The sequence below is a fragment of the Tiliqua scincoides genome, chromosome 2 (assembly GCF_035046505.1).
Source record: "Tiliqua scincoides isolate rTilSci1 chromosome 2, rTilSci1.hap2, whole genome shotgun sequence".
Classification (NCBI taxonomy): Eukaryota; Metazoa; Chordata; class Lepidosauria; order Squamata; family Scincidae; genus Tiliqua; species Tiliqua scincoides.
This window is the reverse complement of record NC_089822.1, coordinates 29130272-29149831: the sequence shown is the minus strand read 5'-3', so window position 1 is coordinate 29149831 and position 19560 is coordinate 29130272. Positions and strand designations below refer to the sequence as shown.

The 19560-nt window shown below is 43.0% G+C and overlaps 1 protein-coding gene across 2 annotated transcripts in view; it reads left to right on the top strand.

The window, feature by feature from the left end:
* CMYA5 (cardiomyopathy associated 5) overlaps positions 1-19560 on the top strand; it is a 72984-nt gene that overhangs the window by 41252 nt on the left and 12172 nt on the right. The window contains exon 8 of one of the 2 annotated variants that reach the window (XM_066614654.1): positions 3559-3706. The exons of the other annotated variant lie outside the window; for it this stretch is intronic. Coding sequence (XP_066470751.1) covers positions 3559-3706 — 148 coding nt within the window. The remainder of the gene's footprint in view (positions 1-3558; positions 3707-19560) is intronic. 2 annotated transcript variants of the gene reach the window in all.

The window sequence follows — 19560 nt, the reverse complement described above, 5'->3', positions numbered from 1 at the left end:
TGGCTTAAGCTGCAGGAGGAGAGATTCCAGTTGAATATCAGGAGAAATTCCTTAATTGCAAGAGTAGTTTGCAGAAGTTGTGGGCTCTTCCTTGGTTTACAGAAGTGCTGGGCTCTTCCTTGGTGAAGGTCTTCAAGCAGAGGCTTGACAAGCACTTTTGGAGATGCTCTAGAAAGGATTTTCCTTCTTCAACCAGAGTGTTGGACCAGGTGGCCTTGAGGAACCCCTCCAACTCTATCACTCTATGATGTTTCATTTATCAATTGATGAATGGTCATGTATTAATTGAATGAATGAATGAACCTTTATTAGGCATAGATAAAGAAATCATAAAATCAAATATAATCAGTCCTAATCCCGTTTATCAAAAACGGAGTTAAGATACTAAATTACTAATATGTATTAATTAGTTCAGTGATTTCAACTGAGCAACTGGCCACACAATGAAGTTGTCTCCTGATTGGTCCATTGCACAGCAGGACTAGTTTTCACTTTTCCACTGCCAACTGCAAAGCATGTGGAGCAAAGATGCTTAGTTCCGTGGCAGGCTGAAATCTATCTGGTTAGCAATGGCAGAAACCACTGATCACTTCAATGACTGGTCAATTGTAATGTACATTAAAATCACTCGTGGTCAATTTTTAGCTCTGTAAACTGGCTGACAGGAGGTTCAATGAAAAAGTGATATGAGTAGAGACTCTACTTATAGGATAGGACCAAAGGCTGTGAGGGGGACAAAATGGAGCAGAAACAAATCTGGGTTTTAGGGCAGCAGCTGGAAACTTGCCCTTCACCAGAAACCACTCCTAAAAGTTGGAGTTGTGATAGCCCCAGTCCAACCAAAGTTCAGCACTTTTAAGTTCTATAGGGTTAAGCCTTTAACTAAAATCAGTGGAACATATTTTTGTCCAGTCACAAGCGCTTAAGCACATCTTTTTTCTAGTAAAACTTCAAATTATTATATTGCTATTCATATCATGGGCTGCACTTACAATTACAATGGGCTCTCCATTTCTACCGGGGAACTGCTCCAGGATCCCTTGTAGGATCTGCTGGAGTGGGGGGGGGGGGTCACAGCACCACAGTTACTCATGTTAGGACTGCACCAAGCCAGTAACGAACCTGCCCCTCTACGCACTCCAGGGCAAAGGTCTGCGATGCTGCCCCCCCCACTCACCCTGTGCAACAGAGCCTTGCGCAATGCCAGGACTGACTCGCAAAGCCTTGTGAGGCTTTCTGAACAGTCCGGAGTGCCACGCTGATGCAGCGCTTGGGGCATTTGCCCCCCTGCCCCCCCTCCAGGCCCGCCACTGTACCAGGACTTCTAGAGGCTGAAATTAGCCTGTAGCCCAATCCACTGGCCTCCTTACCTCCTCAAAAAGTCTCCAGGATGTGACTTAAAGGCACTTCCGGTTCATCTCCATGACTTCCAGTCATGTCTGGGATACTGAGAGCCCACTGTAACCTAGAAATGGCAAGTGTATCTTAGCTGGCTCTCAGGTTGCCATTATTCTCTTACAGAGCGAATAAATTGACAGAAAGAAGCAGAGTAAGAAATCTTCAGCCCTAGGAAATGGACTATTCATTTCACACAGTTTGCATCATATATCCTAATGCATGTATTCAATTTTTTCTTTTACTCATGTGAGGTAGTACTATGGTATGTTCTCCTGGGTTTAGGTCAGCAGCAGCAAAATGTCAGAATTCAATTTTTTAGCACGGCTGTTGCAAGGAATGGTGAAGCAAGTTAAGAAGCAATGCCTTACATAGTGCATGAAATGTGCTTTCCCCCTATGGTTCATTCAGAGGCTGCAAAGGATGGAAATCAGATAAATTCAGTATAATATACTCCGGTGCCGTTCCAACATTCTGTTTCTTAAGGCAGAACAGAAATTAACGTGACCTTGGTGGAAGAGGAGTGAGGCATGGAGAGAAGATAAAACAAACAATTGAATTCAGATTGCTAAGTAATTCCAGATGCAATAGAACAGATTTATATTATATTGTTCTCTTGTCAAAGAGAGGGTTTGGTGCAGCCGTCTGTGATGAACAAAAGTGCTTCCCCTTCAAACTACTGGAACAGACTGCATTTGTCTTGTACTTCTGCCAAAGCGTTAAACTGAAGTGCTCTAAAGTAAGATGTGAACAAACAAAAATGTCTTCTTCAAGCACCACATTTCATATGCAGCCAATGTGTTTGTTGCAGCAATAGTAGCATTAACATGGGTGTTATCTCTAGTAAACACACAAAATATGAAGGGCAAATGTGTTTTCTTAAATCTTACCTGAGGTAATACTTTCTCCCTTGAAAACTCACCCACCTATTGATATTGCCTGATGACCTTCCCTTGTGGTCTTTCCATATTTATGGAATATAACGTGTCTTTCCATATTTATGGAATTTCCTGTTCCCCCCATAAAAAAACTTATGTGGAATCTACTGCATATTTGTTCACAAAAGTATACAAGAACATAAGAAACACCCTGCTGGATCAGACCCAACCTATCTAGTCCAGCATTCTGTTTCCCACAGTGGCCCAGCAGCTCCCTCTGGGAAGCCCACAGGCAGGAAACAAAGGCCTACGTCTCTCCCACCATTGCTCCCCTACAACTGTTATTTGGGGGCATACTGTATGCCATTATGACTCATTGATAGACCTGTCCTCCATGAATTTGTCCAATTTTCTTTTAAAGCTGTTCAAGCTAGTGGCCATCACCATAACTTGCATAGGACCGGGCTTCAAGAGTAATAGTGGTTCCACTTTACTTTGTGCCAGTCAGGCCTAAAATTCCACAGGCTAATTATGTGCTGTGTGAAGACCTCCTTTTGTCTGTCCTAATAAGAAAGTACAGTCATCCACCCCTCATCTTATGTGAGGGTTATGTTTCAGAGTTTGAAAGCCGCTTTGGATGTCCATCTGGGAGAAAAATTTGAAAGAATTAATGAATAAATAAATAACCATAAACGTCATCCATAGTTACAGTGTGTCAGTGAGACACACTGTCTTACTCCCTCTCTTCAAAGTCACATCCTCCACAGTTATAGCATGCAGAAAAATGCTTAACTTGAGGAGAGATTTGCTGCTTGAAGCAGGATGGGAAATCATCTTACTTTTGAGATGGCCCTAAGACCATCTCATCTCTTTTCAACTGAATTAATTGAGTCTGGCCTCATTTGAAATGAAACCATCAACTTCCTTTCTTTGCCTACTTGGAGCACTGAGCTAATTGTATGCAATCATGTTTTCAATTTGATTGTTTTAATTGCTAACTGTGATTCTACCCCCTCACCCTGCCCCAAGGCAAGTAAGGTAAAAAGTCCCTGCGTTGGAAAGAAAAGAATAGTTGTCTAGATTTTGTTGGGGTGTGTGTGTGTTTTTCTACCTGAGGAGGGACAGTATATGAAAAAACATTGCATTGGAGGTTTTAAAAATATATTATCTCAAACTAATTAATTGTTATTCATGTTATTAGCTCTGTTGGTGTTTTCAAGCATTTCATTAGCCCTAATAGCTATAACTCCTTGTAGTACAACTTAACATGATACTGTATTCACAGCTCCCCCAACCCCTGTCATAAAGGCAGAAGACTGCACTGTTTGTTGGGATACAGCCACCATTCGATGGAGCACTAGCAACTCAGATGCAACAGAGTCATTCACACTTGAGTACTGCAGACAGTATTCTCCAGAAGGAGAAGGTCTCAGGTCAGTCCCCCTATAGTTTGAAGACAGAATCTGAAGAGTTTTTCCCCCGAGTTGGGATTATTATTTAGAGGACAGAGTACTCTGCCTTGATCTTCCTCAGAAAGAAATCAGCTTTGGCATAGTGATTAACATTTGTGCCAGATGCTGAACTCTGAGATTATACTTGGAAAATCAGAAATATCTTTAATTTGTGCTAGTAAAGAACAAAATGAGTTGATTCTAAATTCCAAAGCCTTACTTGGGTCTCACTCAAGGCATCCAGAACAGGCTTAAAGGAGCCTATGCATGTTTATGCATGTTTACTCAGAAGTATGTCCCATTCTGTTCAATGAAGCTTACTCCCAGGAAAGTGTGCATTGGATTGCAGACTTAGGCTGTTCCATCCATATTAACATCCTGTAAGCCTTCTTTGCACAGAAAGATGGGTGCACACGTATGAATGTTGCAGTCTTGTTCAATGTTGTCCAGTCTCTGGTGCAGGGGATGGAGCTGGATCAGGGAGACCTGGGATTCAGCTTCCTACTCAATATGAAGCTCACTGAGTGAGTGATTATATATTTATTGGGATTGCTAGAAGAATAAACACCCATGTAAGTTGAACTCCTTGTTGAAAATGTGTGACAGAGTTATATTTATCTTATATTGGCCAGATACTCTTGTCTATCATGAAATTTAGTATGGCATAGCATGGTGTGACCTATGCAGATGGTGACCAGACCTAAACCTGCTTAGCTTTAGCAGGATAGTTTCATCATGTGCCTTCATACTGTGTTCAAATGTTATCTCAGTATGGGATCTAAAACCCAGTTTGTGATGTGACTCTCACATTCAGAACCCAGGAGCCTAGTCCTGCTGATAATGATGCTGCCCAGTGATGTAGCTAGAGGAGGTACAAAGCACTAAGTTTTGCAGGGAGCCTCACCACAGCCTGCAAGCAGCCCCTTCCCTCCCCTTTGGAGCCATTGGGGGGGGGAGTAAAGCAGAGCCTGGAATGGCTCTGAAAGGGAGGGGAGGCCACTTGCATGCTACAGTGAAGCTCCCTGCAAAACTTAATGCTTTGCACCCCTCTAGTTACACTATTGATGCCAGCACAGGCAAAGTGCTACTTTTTGAACTCAAAATCTTATTCCCTCACTATAGCCCCTAGTTGCTTAGACGTTCTTTGGAATAATGGAGAAGAAGATGGTGAAAGAACATTTTATGCTTAATTTATGAATACAAAGACTAGTAAAATTCTTCACTTGAGTGTTCAAGATACATAGAGTGACCAAATACAATGGAGGACAGAATGCCTAACCATTGTATAGAAGTGGGAATTTTGGCGGGTGCAGCTCAGCAGGGAATATGGAATTTGAAAAGTTGCACCTGCCAAAAATCCCTCTTCTATACAATGGTTAAAGGTATAGGCACTCCATCCTCCATTGTATCCCAAAGATAGATCACATTTTCCTGATTCCAATCAATGTTGCTGCATCTGTTGAATTTGTTTGTTGTTGTTCTTGTGTAGCCATATTGAACTGCCTATTCAAAACAGCTTACAAGAGCAAAACATAGAAAATAAAGTTAAGCTAAAGTTTAGCCTTTGTCTGTGATCAGGATGAAGAAGAAATAGCAGTTAAAAATCTGAGTGGAGTTCCGGATATATTTGTGCAATGTTACTTTGCGTTAGGACATAATATTGCAAATCAGGCTTGTTCTGGCAATATCTGAAAAGTTTTTACCTGGATCAAGAGCTCTGTAATTTGAAAGGTGACATATTCCTACATGAACAGAGGGGACTCTAAAAACAAGTTTCCCTTTAGGATTCATATGTCCACATCATGGCAGGTAACTCTCAAGTTGCAGTTACATCCCAGTTGACTTCTCAGTGTGTAGCAACCATGAAAAATTTGCATCATGGTAGATACATGTTCCTGTTCTGCTGAAAACAGCAGTGAAGGAAGTGGGATAAATCCAGCAGCCTACTAGCTCTTCCTCAACAAAGGTCCATTGAGAAGATTGTTTAGCTAGAGAAGAAAGAACAATTCTTGTTATCAGAGTTTGGTCTTAAATAAAAGAGAAGAAATTACAGAAAGCAGCTTGTCTTTCACATGAAAGACAGAAAGGTGAGTCAGCAATAAAAATACATCTCACAGGATCATCAAAGCAAGCTGCAAATTAGGGTCATTATTTTCGCACGCTGTGGGATGAATGTAACTGAAAGACTACAGCCTCTAGATGGAAAATGTCTATTGTCTTCTTTGCCAGATAGTGCTGCTTTGTTGTGAGACTATAGTTGGGTATGGGTGCTACTCTATCAAAGAAGCTAGAATCTAATTTGGCATCTTGTGAAAGTCTTAGATTTCTGTGAAAGCACAGATAGACCACACGTGGATCCTTTGATGCTTTGGGACTGTATTCAGTTTGGCAGCAGCAAGCTCCAGATACTTCAAACAAATGTTGACAACAAAGGGCCTAGGACAAAAATGTAGTAACCTTTCCCATATTGTTCATGCTCATCTCCTACCTTTCTAAGAGTGGGTTTACATATTACCACTGCTACCTGGAGGCCACTTTCAGTCTGAAATTATGCAAGCCTTTGAACTGGGGTAGCTCAAAATGTGAACTCTACATATAGTACTCAAAAAAATCTGTTTGAGTTGGTCCAGCCCCCTTTGCGCTGGTGCCAACTTAAAGTTCCCAGATCCCTTGAGTCTCAGACCCAGTGAGTTAAGGATTCTCCAAGACTAGGAGCAAATGAGCAGAGAGGCCAGTACTCCATATTTGGTGAAACCTTGGCAAAGGACTTGATGAGATGGTACTCAGCAGTTCTCCATTGAGGATAGACATCACCATTTGGAGTGAGATAATTGCCTTTCCTATGAGGATGGGTCAGAATGGATGTACTCTTTGCCACCCTTGGCTGATGTCTATTTTAAGCTTTCCCTTTGATTTGTATACTGAATTCGTGCAAAAGCCCAGGTCTACTGGGATGCTAAATAGTTTTGAGACACTCCAGGTGCTTTTCACTTTCAGAAACAAAATTCCATCAAATCAGCTCACTTCCTTTAGATTGTTCTGATTTATTCAATGTCCTAGAGGGGAAATGGCTGTCTAAGCAGCAGAAGGGCATTCTGAACATTAGATACATGCTGTCTGTTTGACTCACCTCATCTGAGACTGCCTGTCTTCATTCCTTTGGTTAGTAAATGAGATTAGTTTACCTGCTAGTTGCAGGGTGAAGAGCAGAGAAAACATGCAGACTAGAAGCCCCTGGGGCTAGAAAGTGGTATAGCTAGAACTAGTGTTTTGGTAGTGCAAGGTCCTTTACAGCAGCACAAGAGCCAGGTTACCATTGCACACTTCGGGGCCAATGATGTAAACAGGCATCAGCCTGCACATTAGTGATTCTGGAAGCTTCCATCAGCACTGGTAAGTTGGTGATAGTGCCATGCCATGACAGAGAGGGAGGGATGGATCTCATCAGCACTGGTATGTGCCAGGATCCTGTACCATCCTTCCTAGGCTGCCCCACCCCTTTTCCTCTCCTTGGATCTATGCCAGTAAAATGGCTGGTGTACGCCCAAGGAAATCCGTAGGTGATCAAGTGGATCCATAGGTGATCAAGTAGCCTACTGGGGGTAAGAAAAAATATTTTTACTTACCTTCTGCTTGCTAACCAATCAGCCTCCCCCCCCCACCATTGGATGCAGTGCATGCTCCGCCAGTGCAGTTGTATCAGCACCAGTGGTAGGTCAGGGCAGAGAAAGAGATTCAGCATGTTTATTTAGAAGCAAGTGCCATTAAGTCCAGTGGGACTTAGTTTCTTTTGAATGTGAGTAGGATTGGACTTTGCACTTGGGAAATTAGGAGTGCATCACATTGCTGCCTTAGTAGAACTGGGAACAGTGGTGTAGCTAGAAAGGGTGCAAAGCACTCGGTTTTACAGGACACCTCACCTCAGCATGCAAGCAGCCCCTCCCCTTCAGAGCCATTATGGGCTTTGAGAGGAAAATGGAGGCATAGGCCTGGCTCTGAGGGAGAGGAGCCCTTTGCACTCTGTGGTGAAGCTCCCTGCAAAACTGAGTGTTTTGCATTCCCTCTAGCTCTGCTACCTACTGGGAGCTATTGTTAATAGCAACACTGCCAGTCATTTTCCCCTAGCCCAGTGGTTCTCAAATTTTTAGCACCGGGACCCACTTTTTAGAATGAGAAAACCCACCGGAAGTGATGTCATGACAGGAAGTGACATCATCAAGCAGGAAAATTTTTAGCAATCCTAAGTTGCAATCCTATCCACACTTACACAGGGCTCAGTCCCATTGACTATCATTGTTAAAAGCACATATGTAGTAGCCTGTTAAAAATACAGAGCTGTAACATTTCCCCAGATGAAGTCACATACCACGGTAGCATAAAGTCTAACATATTAAAAATAAAATATTGGAATGAATGGAGGCCCTCCTGAAATTGGCTTGCGACCCACCTAGTGGGTTCCTACCCAAGGTTTGAGAAACACTGCCCTAGCCCATCTTAGCTTGGAGCAAAATTGGAATAGCATTGATTAGCCATTTTTACCTAACAAACTCCAAGCCTGTCATTGTGCTGTAACTGATTCTCCTTCCCCGCTCCTTCCTACCAATTTTCAGATACTTCAGGTGTTCACATTGCAGGCTGTAAAACTCATGGTACTGGAAATTACTGAAGTGCTTTCAAGTTCACAGTTGCTCAGGTGTACTAAAAGATAAAATTATAGACTAGGGAGGAGGCGGTGAGTTAACCTTGTTGGTAGGTCATGGCCAAAAGCAATAGCGTTCAATTTACACAGATTAAAAGGGGGGGCTTACAATGCTACAGTGTTTTTGGAGATTCCTGTTTTAGAGGAGGAGGAACCGTGGAAGAAAAAATACTCAAATGTCTTATTCTGCCCCTTTCGTTCTTGTGCCTGTTGCATTCTGTCCAAGATCTCGTAGCAACAGCATGAAACCTGAGGGAAACATCTTGAAAAATTGCCAGGATCTGTCAGACTTTGCTAGTACTATAGAGCTATTATCAATCCAGCTGTATAGAAAGCATGACACTGTATTTTATGAAGTCCGCTATGTAGGATCATCCACATCACTCAGCATATTTTAAAGACTGGTTTTTTCCCCCCCTTTCCTCCATAATAGGAATTATATGGTTCAGCACTTTGTGATGGCTTAAGATATATGACATGCTCATTTTGGCTACAATCGTCTCAGCATGAGGTGGTGACTTTAGAAATAGATGAAGATTGGGGAGCAGTTCTGTACTTAAAGTGAATTTGTCATTGTATGTATTGTATTCTTGTGGGATGTTGGCTTCTCCTGGCATGCTGCTGTATATGTTTGTGAGGTGCTGCATGTGCTTGCATGATGGGTCACTACACATGTTTGCTGGTGGCATGATCCTACAGGTTACCGGAGTTTGTTACTGCATATGTTGGCATATGACATGCAGATTGTGAAAATACTAGTGCTCACAGGGTGACCAGATACAAAGGGGGATAGAGTGCCTATACCTTTAACTATTGTATAGAAGAGGGAATTTTGGCAGATGCAACTCAGCGTGAAAGGGTTTAAAAAGCTGCACCTTCCAAAAATTCCTCTTCTATACTATGGTTAAAGGTCCAGACCCTCTGTCCCCCTTTGTATCTGGTCACCCTGCATGCTCAGGACTGTGATCAAGGGCTGTGGCATACTGGCAATCTACATGTGTGTGTTTTGTTAATAGTGATGCACTGAGTATAGGGTGGGGACAAGGTTGATAAAAGGAAGGTGCAATGATGGCCACAAGTGGGGAAAGATGGGTGTTGAGGTGCACATCTGTTTCACCTTGAGGCATCACATAAGGCAGCAAGAGAAAGCAGGAGGCAAGTCCTGCATTTATGGCTAAACATGCACGTGACTGGCTTTCTGAACAGGTTGGCTCTGTTTAAAAGGAATAAATACATCTTTAGAATTTACCTGCAGAACAGCCTGATATTCTGATCAGGTTGAATAATTACTGGTTGGTTGCTGATTTTACTTTTGACTGCATAAGATTGCATTTTGGTTCTTAAAGTAAATGATGCAAGTGGCTGGCTGTCACAATTAAGATTTAGAGATTAAAAGGCTATACTGTATCTCTTATTAAATATATGTTTGACATAACACTGACCCAGCTTCACTGTTAAGGGTACTGAGGTGCTAAGATCAAGGGAAATATGGGTACCCTGTATATGGAGGCTAATGGCCCAAACCTATCCTATCCTAACCTATTCTATCCAGCATACCAGCATACCTCACATGCCTTGCTGGTGTACTTCAAGGTCTCCCGGCGCAGCTGCTTCTGCACAGCATTCTCACTGGTGCAAAGGCGGAAAGGCCATGCATCTCCAGGATGGCAGTTCAGATTGGCTACTGGTGGGGTTCTGCCAACAGAGGGGCAGGGATTGAGACAGATCAGGGGCAGAACTGAGCAAATCTTAGTGATACCAGCATTCACCATATCCAGAACCCCCATTTGGACCTGACATAACCCCAGCAGGCTCCTCAAAATTTTGCCAGCAAAAGACCTGGTGGAGTCCCATTGATGATCATGTGGTAGCCAAGAAGGTAAGTAAAAGTTTTTTCTTTTCTTACCTTTCCCGGCTGGCCTGGTCCATGATTGACACAGGATGAAGCAGAAGCTGCACCGACAGCCCTGCATTGTGTACGCCAAGGGTGTCCAAATATTTTGGCACGAGGGCCACACAATCTCTCTGACACTGTGTTGGGGGCCGGGGAAAAAGAATTAATTTGTATTTAAAATTTGAATAAATTTACATAAATGAATTTATTAGAGATGGGACTTATATGAATGAATGAAGGTCTTGCAGTAGCTCAAGGCCTATAAAAGGCCTTGCACAAAGCAAGGCCAGCCTTTCCTTTGCTGCCACTGCTGCATCACAGATGTGAAACAGCAAGTAGTGGAGGGAGCCCTCGTCCCACAGCTCAGGGGAGAGGTCAAACAGTCATGCTGAGAGCAATTGCGTTGGGCCAGTATGGGCTCCAGCAAGTCTCCAGAGGGCCAGAAGCTCACTGGAGACTGGCGGCTCCCTGAGGGCCGGATTGGGAGCCCCTGAGGGCTGCAAGTGGCCCCTAGGCCAGGGTTTGGGCACTCCTGGTGTACGCCAACAAGCAATAGGATTGAGCCGTAAAGTGTAAGTGAGCACAACGTGTGAAACTGTAGAATAATGCCTACATGTTGTACAAGTTAAAGTGGGTGATTTAACTTATGATTTTGAAGCTGTCTGGTGCACAGGTGAATATGTAAGTGTCTCCAGTTCTTCTCTTAAACCAAAGGTTTGTGATTCTAGAATATAGATATCAGGCTTGGGATACCCAAGCCTTAGCTCTGGAGTTTGTCTTCTGTGCAGGAAGACTCATGATTGGAACATAGCAGTGTGCCTTGTCCTCATCACTAAGTAATGATAACCAGCCAACACATATTGAGAAGGAAGAAGAGCTTTTGAAAACATGAGACTTCCAAGCACAGCAGTTTTGGCAGCCCTTATTTTTAACATCAGGCACCTGGCAATGATTGTGGATTTTCTCTTACATCAGAAAAAGAGGGCTTACAGTGGCATAGTATAAATTGTCACTACTGTGTCAGAATTACTTCATTCAAATTATTCATTTAAAACATTCATGCTGCACCCTTCCACCTTAAAGAAAGGCACCCCATGTGACTATGAAATGGTATGCCTTTGAAAGAGGGGAACATGTGTTAAAGGGGTCCCCTGTGGGAGGGAGGGCTGCATAAAGCTGCTTGTCTATGTTCATAGAGAGTGTTTGTTTTCCTGCATGTACTGCATATGCTGGCACTTCCTTGAAGATCTGGAACAGCTAGCTGTTGCCAGCATTTGTTATGTGAAAATATTGAGGATGTGTGGCTGGTGTGTAGGAGGGCAGTGATACCAGAATGCCAGGCTCTGTGCATGTACAGTATTACTCTATTCTTAATGAGGGTTGCACTGAATATTCTCCAGTTTTGATAGTTGCCTTAAAATGCACACATGTAATGCCCGTCAAATAAAACACCAAAGTTATATTCATCTTACTAGGACAATCCCAAATGCCAAATGCACTTGCCACTGGCCAGATACTACCCCCCATTACCTGGTGTTGTGTCACCCTCTGCTCTTCCAACTTCTGAATTGGAAAAGGAATAGGGAGATAAAGTGCAAGAGGAAGTGTGGAGAAGAGAATGGGAGAGTGGAGCATTTCCGATGCTCTCTAGTCCACTGCTCTCCTCTCCCCTGCACTTCCTCGTCAACTATATCCCTCTCCCTTCCTTTTCCAGTTTTGGGAGTAGGAGAAGGAAGAGCAATGGAAGTGGGTGCCTCAGCTGGCCTGTGCATGGGCCAGTCCTGTATCTCAGCAAGCACTTGTGATGTTTCAGTGCTTGTAACCCGACTACTGCTTTCTCCCCTCTGCTTTTCTCTTTTGCCTTCCCTGCCTTTGGCCTCATTGGTCAGCACTGCTGTTTACTTGAATTGGCTGTGGCACTTCTATTTGTGGACTTCTGTGATGTTATCATATCAGATCTAATGCTGAGATATTCTCAGCAAAATCATGTGGATCACTGCAGCCAATCAAATTAAACAGCAGTGAGGGCAAAGAAGAAAAAGAGAAATGTCTATCTCCAATTGCAAACCTGGCCCTGGTGTCCCCTGGGGCCAGGACTGCAAAATGTCGTGCCCCCCCCCCCCGGTGAAGGAGATGTATGGGGGTTTAAGGGGAACCAGAATCATAAGGGATTATTCAATATAAGAGAAGGATGGGACAGGTAGGATAAGTGACTGAGGAGGAGTACTTAACATAGAGGGTAATCTTGGGAAAGGGAGACCCTTTGAAGTCAGGACTGTAGGATTAGGTGAAGTGAGGGGGAGAAATAGTTAACTTTGAAGTGGTCAGTAAAAGAAAACAGAAGGCCAAATGGCCTGGAGGGAGCAACATTGTAAAAAGTTGATTGGGAGATGGGAAAAATAGAACTGCTCCAAACCTGGGCTTGAAGGCCCTCTGAGGTTGGTGAAGGCCAAGGAAGTCTCTATTTTTTGGAATATTGTGATGGAATGAGGATGTAAGTGTAAATAGACATGTGTAGATTAGAACTAGTTAGCTTTGTTATTTTATCTGGGCTATGTATGTACTGACATTACAGCTGTCCTCGAGGAGCCCATGGTATTGAGTGGCAGCTGCTTAAGTTACTAACCTCAGTTACAATAAAGAACTTTTTTACTTGGATTCTGGTGAATATGTGGTCAAAAGTGGATTGGATGGCTCGGAAGGACCCAAGGGCTTGCGCGGGCAAGCGGCAAGGGGAGCTGGGGTGGCCCCAATTCCTTCACACACATCCCCCTGCCTGAAAAATGTCACTTCTGGTTTTCCGCAAAAACCACGTGGATTTTCCCTGCATTTTGAAGGTTCCAGGGCTGGGCAGGCCGGAGGCAGCCCTTCAGCCCTTAAAGGACCTTCTAAGACCTTGAAAAAGGGCCCATTTTTAGGCTCCCCAAAAATGGCAGCGGGGAGAAGGGTTAGAACATAAGAACAGCCCCACTGGATCAGGCCATAGGCCCATCTAGTCCAGCTTCCTGTATCTCACAGCGGCCCACCAAATGCCCCAGGGAGCACACCAGATAACAAGAGACCTCATCCTGGTGCCCTCCCTTGCATCTGGCATTCTGATATAGCCCATTTCTAAAATCAGGAGGTTGCACATACACATCATGGCTTGTAACCCATAATGGATTTTTCCTCCAGAAACTTGTCCAATCCCCTTTTAAAGGCGTCCAGGCCAGATGCCGTCACCACATTCTGTGGCAAAGAGTTCCACAGACCAACCACACGCTGAATAAAGAAATATTTTCTTTTGTCTGTTCTAACTCTCCCAACATTCAATTTTAGTGGATGTCCCCTGGTTCTGGTGTTATGTGAGAGTGTAAAGAGCATCTCTCTATCCACTTTATATTTCCCATGCATAATTTTGTATGTCTCAATCATGTCCCCCCTCAAGCATCTCTTTTCTAGGCTGAAGAGGCCCAAACGCCATAGCCTTTCTTCATAAGGAAGGTGCTCCAGCCCAGTAATCATCTTAGTTGCTCTCTATTGCACCTTTTCCATTTCCACTATGTCTTTTTTGAGATGTGGCAACCAGAACTGGACACAATACTCCAGGTGTGGCCTTACCATCGATTTGTACAGCGGCATGTACAGACCTCGGGCAGGAGGCCTGGTCTAGAGGGTAGAGCCTCCATTTGCCTGAAGATAACATCCACAAGGTCGCCAGTTACGACCTGCTGCTTGCGACCGGCACCGTGCGACCTTGAAGCAGCTGACAAGCTGAAGCCAAGCTATTCCATCTGCTCTGAGCGTGGGAGGATGGAGGCCAGAATGTGAAACCAGATCAGAGAGAAACACCTGAATGTTGTGGTTCTTGAAAGAAAGAACCTTCTTTCATTTGCAAAAATTCCTACGGGGATTTAAATAAGCCTGCCTATGTAAACCGTCTTGAATAAAGATCAAGAAAGGCGGTATATAAATACCGGTATTATTATTATTATTATTATTATTATTATTATTATTATTATTATTATTATTATATTAGCCGTTTTGTTCTCAATACCTTTTCTAATGATCCCAAGCATAGAATTGGCCTTCTTCACTGCCGCCGCACATTGGGTCGACACCTGTCCACCACCACCCCAAGATCTCTCTCCTGATCTGTCACAGATAGCTCAGAACCCATTAGCCTATATGTAAAGTTTTGATTTTTTGCCCCAATGTGCATGACTTTACACTTACTTATATTGAAACGCATCTGCCATTTTGCTGCCCATTCTGCCAGTCTGGAGAGATCCTTCTGGAGCTCCTCACAATCACTTCTGGTCTTCACCACTCGGAAAAGTTTGGTGTCGTCTGCAAACTTAGCCACCTCACTGCTCAACCCTGTCTCCAGGTCATTTATGAAGAGGTTGAAAAGCACTGGTCCTAGGACAGATCCTTGGGGCACACCGCTTTTCACCTCTCTCCATTGTGAAAATTGCCCATTGATACCCACTCTCTGTTTCCTGGTCTTCAACCAGTTCTCAATCCATGAGAGGACCTGTAATTCCCTGAGTGTGGAGTTTTTTCAGTAGCCTTTGGTGAGGGACCATGTCGAACGCCTTCTGAAAGTCCAGATGCTGCCGTGCCCATGAGGTGTGCCCATGGGGTATTTGACCTCTGACCTCCCCCCAGGTATGCCAGTGCATTTCTCACCAGGCCTATGATAATTATACTGGTTTCTAGTTCTGGTTCATAGGTCATTTCCAAGCACAGTCAAAGTGTTGGTCTTAATCTAATCTAGATGGAGTGGGACCTGGATATCTAAGGGATCACCTTCTCTTGTATCAACTTGCCCAGTCATTAAGATTGTCTTTGAAGCTCCTTGCCACTGAGAGCAGGGCCTTCTCACTTGTTAAACCCCATCTTTGGAATTTCCTCCCCAAGGAGGTTCACCTGCCTCTGTTTTTCTTTCGGTATCAAGTGAAGATATTTTTATTTTCCCAGAACTTAGACTTGCTATATTTTTAATTGAGCTTTGAATGCTGGAATTGTATCTTATTTATTTATTTATTTATTTATTTATTTATTTATTTATTTATTTGATTTTTATATTCCGCTTTTCTCCCCGAAGGGCACCCAAGGCGAAGAGAATCCATCTTCTCTGCTGGGTTATTGTTTTTTGATTTTATTGTATTATGCATTTTTAATTTTATGTTAGCTGGTGAGAACTTTTTTGGCTGAGGAACAGGGAATAAATTCTCCAATAAATAAGGTGCCGAGAACAGCACTGAAACAACACAAATTTATTAACAATGAGTGTCAAAAATCACCCAAACCAGGAGGCACTCACAAAAATGAACATGAAAGAAATAAGCAGTTTTTGGCTCAGTTCTAGTCCTAATTAATGTTCCTCTAACTTTGCAGGTAGCTATGCTATGGAAGTTGTAAATTAAGATCTTACTCTCTGCGCCAAGCGCTTACTTACATTTATCTCCCTCTGAGCGTGCCTGTCATTTTAGACAGACAGAACATTTCTTTATTTATAATTTCATTAAAGTACAAAAGAAAGAAAACACAAAGATAGCAAACAACAATGCAATAACTAAATAGGCACACCAAGAAAAAGGAGAAAAATGTTAAGAGGCTACATCTATCCTCTGAAAGTTCCCCTTCATCAATTCACTGTTACAGTACCGCTGTGTCAGATGATATATCAAAGATTGCTTGATGCTTTCCCCTAAATTTTATCCTTTCCTAAGCTTTAATAAACCATTTATTTGAGGGGGGGAGGCAGTTCAATACACATTTTTCAGTGTTCATTGTCTCCTGTAATATTTGTATCTCACCCTTTCTTCCATGGAGCTATGGGTAATATCACGGGTCAGCATCCTTAGGCAGTTGTTAAGGCCATTAGAGAGCCTGCTGCCTGTCCTAGTTCTAGCCCACTTTTGCCTGGCTGTAACAGCATGACTCTCTCAGCTCCTCATCTATGAATTGGTATCTTTCTTTTGAATCCCCTGTGTTACTGCAGCATCCCATTTGTGGATGGAGAGGTACTTGAAGGAGAAAAAGAGATGTTGGTGGCATCAGGGGATGGGAGAGGAGGGCCTCAATGAGCTTTGCTGCTAAAGGGAAAACTGCTAAGCACTCTCTTTCCATCGTAAAGTAAGCCGGGGCCCCGATGGAGCCTACAAAAGGATATAGATGGAGCCTCCAAGGACCCCCTTAGAGTTGAGACTGGTTTTGCATGAAGCTTATGAGCCCTGCTCAGATGACAAGTAGGAAACAATGAACACAAGGAATTGGGAATTGCAGTGGCAGCAGGCCTTGTTCCTCACCATTCATGCTCCGTAGAAGGTATGTGCAGAGACCCTTTTCAGATCCTCTGCTGAACAAGTGGAGGTCAGGAACCAAGCAGGACTTGCCACTATGTTTCCACTTCCCACTCTCCATGTATTCCGGGTATCTTGTTCATAGTCTGAATAAAGTGAGAATGGAAGTGATCTCCTACGTGGGTGGACACTGAGCAGGAGTGGAAAGATTCGCCTGATTGAGATGTGTCTGGTTGAATTTACACTATATATTGATATGCAACTATAGTCCCCATAAAGCTGAGTTAAGTCTGATAATGTCTTTATTGTATTGATTCTAGCATGAGACTGACCTGCCTAAAAAGAGGTTTGGCACAGTTCAGATTATAAAAGAATCTGAAAGCCTTTGAAATCCACTCTGGCTAAAAACAGCTCTCTTTGAAGTTAGAATATATTACACCCTTTATTTTTTTAAATGGTGGGAGGACATCATAAAAGACATATTATGAATAAATGCAACCTCTGTTCATGTAGGGCCAGTCCTTCAAAGCTCCCTGATGCAAAACTCAGTTGATATTAAGTAGTGTTTGTTCAGCATCAGGAATGTATAAGAAATAAGAGGCTTTTTATGAATACTTATGAATAAAGGTGTATGCTCAAAAAATAGAGAAACAAGCATCTAGCAGATAAGTGCTCCTCATTCTTCAGTTTCTAGTGCTCTCTGGTGGAGCACTGGTGAAAAAACAATTTCTAAGGCTGATGTCAGACAATGGTTTTTAGGAGCATTGATGATGGTACATTATAATATAGTACCTATATAATAGGTGCTATTGTCCATGCCATGGATTTTTTTTTCTGTGAAAGTAGTACCAACATTTGTTACATCAGGGGCCCCAAAGCCTGAAAAGAAAAACTGTGTAGCCTGCAATCAAGAGAACTACTTTATGTGCATGCCAAAACTTGAATAAGGCTCTAGTCAAAGTTTTAATTTTTTTCTATATCATTTGTTGATTTTGAAATTTGCCTGAGTTTAAAAAATGGTTTAACATGCAATATAGGGTGGGGGCGGTTGGGTGGGTGATGTTTGAGCAACCTGATCCCAAAGCGCCACTGGGCTCTTAGAGCTAATTCTGAAGATCTGTGTACTATAAGAACCATTTATTGATTTATTTTACTATGTAAAATGCTTTGCAAACTACTTCTGTTCAAAAGCGATATATAAATCTTCATCGTAGTAAGCATAAGCATAATTCAATTTCTTCCTTTTATCATTCAAATTAAATAGCCTTGATTTGTTCAGGTGATTAACGTACTTGTCTGTGGGTCATTGGGGTTGTACTGTACAAATATGCGTATGCACCCATACATACTGTTGGATAACCTGGAAAATAGAGGGTCTCAAGTACCCAGCTATTTACTTACATGTTTGATTATACAGAATACATGTTTTCACATGCTTATTTGTAAAAAATGGGTAGGCTCCAAGTACTGTATTTGGGACCTTTGAACAAGTAGAGGTCAGGCAGGGGCAACAGACATGATCCCAACTCAGCCCCTGTATGTATTCATTTGTACCTAGACCAGTGGTTCTCAAACTGTGGGTTGGGACCCACTAGGTGGGTCATGAGCCAATTTCAGGTGGGTCCCCATTCATTTTAATATTTTATTTTTAAGCTATTCGACTTGATACTACCATGGTATGTGACTGTATTTGGGGAAATGTTACAGATCTGTACTTTTAACAGGCTACTATGTGTATGTTTTTAACAATGATAGTAAATGGGACCTACTCCTGGATAAGTGTGGGTAGGATTTCAGCCTAGGACTGTTAAAAAATGTTGCTTCTTGATGATGTCACTTCCGGTCATGACATCACACCCGGTGGGTCCTGATAGATTCTCATTCTAAAAAGTGAGTTCTGGTGCTAAAAGTTTGAGAACCACTGACCTAGACAAATGACTGAATAGGGCTTATGTTTCACTATTCTTAGTGTTCCTTAGATCCCACAATTGCATAATTTGTATCACGAATCTTGTAGGAGAGTGCCAAGAACTCTTGAAAATAAGTCTATGTAAGTAGGATAGTCTTATCAAAATGCAGAGTTTATAACTGAGATTCTTTCTCTGCAGGCAGCTGTAAACAGACTGGAGTCCACTCCTTTTTAGAATCCTCCCTGATCCTTCTGCCAATATAAGTCTGTAATGGATTGCTAGTCTATGACGAAGCTAGGTTGGTTCAAGTGGTTCCATTGCGAACGCAACAAATCTCACTTTTTAGGAAAAGATATCCTCACTACTTAAGAGCCATTTTCAATTGACTCAGATCCAGGTTGAGGTCCTCCCCCCACCTTTGGTTGCTATTTGCTTCCGGAGGGAATCCCCTGTGGGGGACAGTGGGAGTTCCCCTCCTGAGGCAAATAACAGCCACCGGGGGGGGGGGCCTGATCTGGGCTAGGACTATGTTCGGAGCAAAAGTCCCCCCTCCTAATAACTTTACTCCCAGTCCTAACGAAGCCCTCCACAGCTGCTATTTGGGAGGAAAATAACAGCATGCAATAGCTAACCATGTGTTTGTTTGGCCCTCATTATGTGTACTGTAGGAACACACCATCTGTAGAACTTAGATCCTGGCCATTGTGGGCACAAGAGCTCAATTTACTGCTTTTTGCTTTTCTGAAGTGTTGGCAACCTTCAGTCTCGAAAGACTATGGTATCGTGCTCTGAATGGTGGTTCTGGAACAGTGTCTAGTGTGGCTGAAAAGGCCAATTCGGGAGTGATAATCCCTTCCACAATGGGAGCAAGTGCAGTCTGTCCTTGGTCTTTCTCCCTGGCTATGGGCCTTCCTTCTTTGCCTCTTTGCCTCAGTCTGTTGGCCAAGTGTCTCTTCAAACTGGGAAAGGCCATGCTGCACAGCCTGCCTCCAAGTGGGCCGCTCAGAGGCCAGGGTTTCCCACTCGTTGAGGTCCACTCCTAA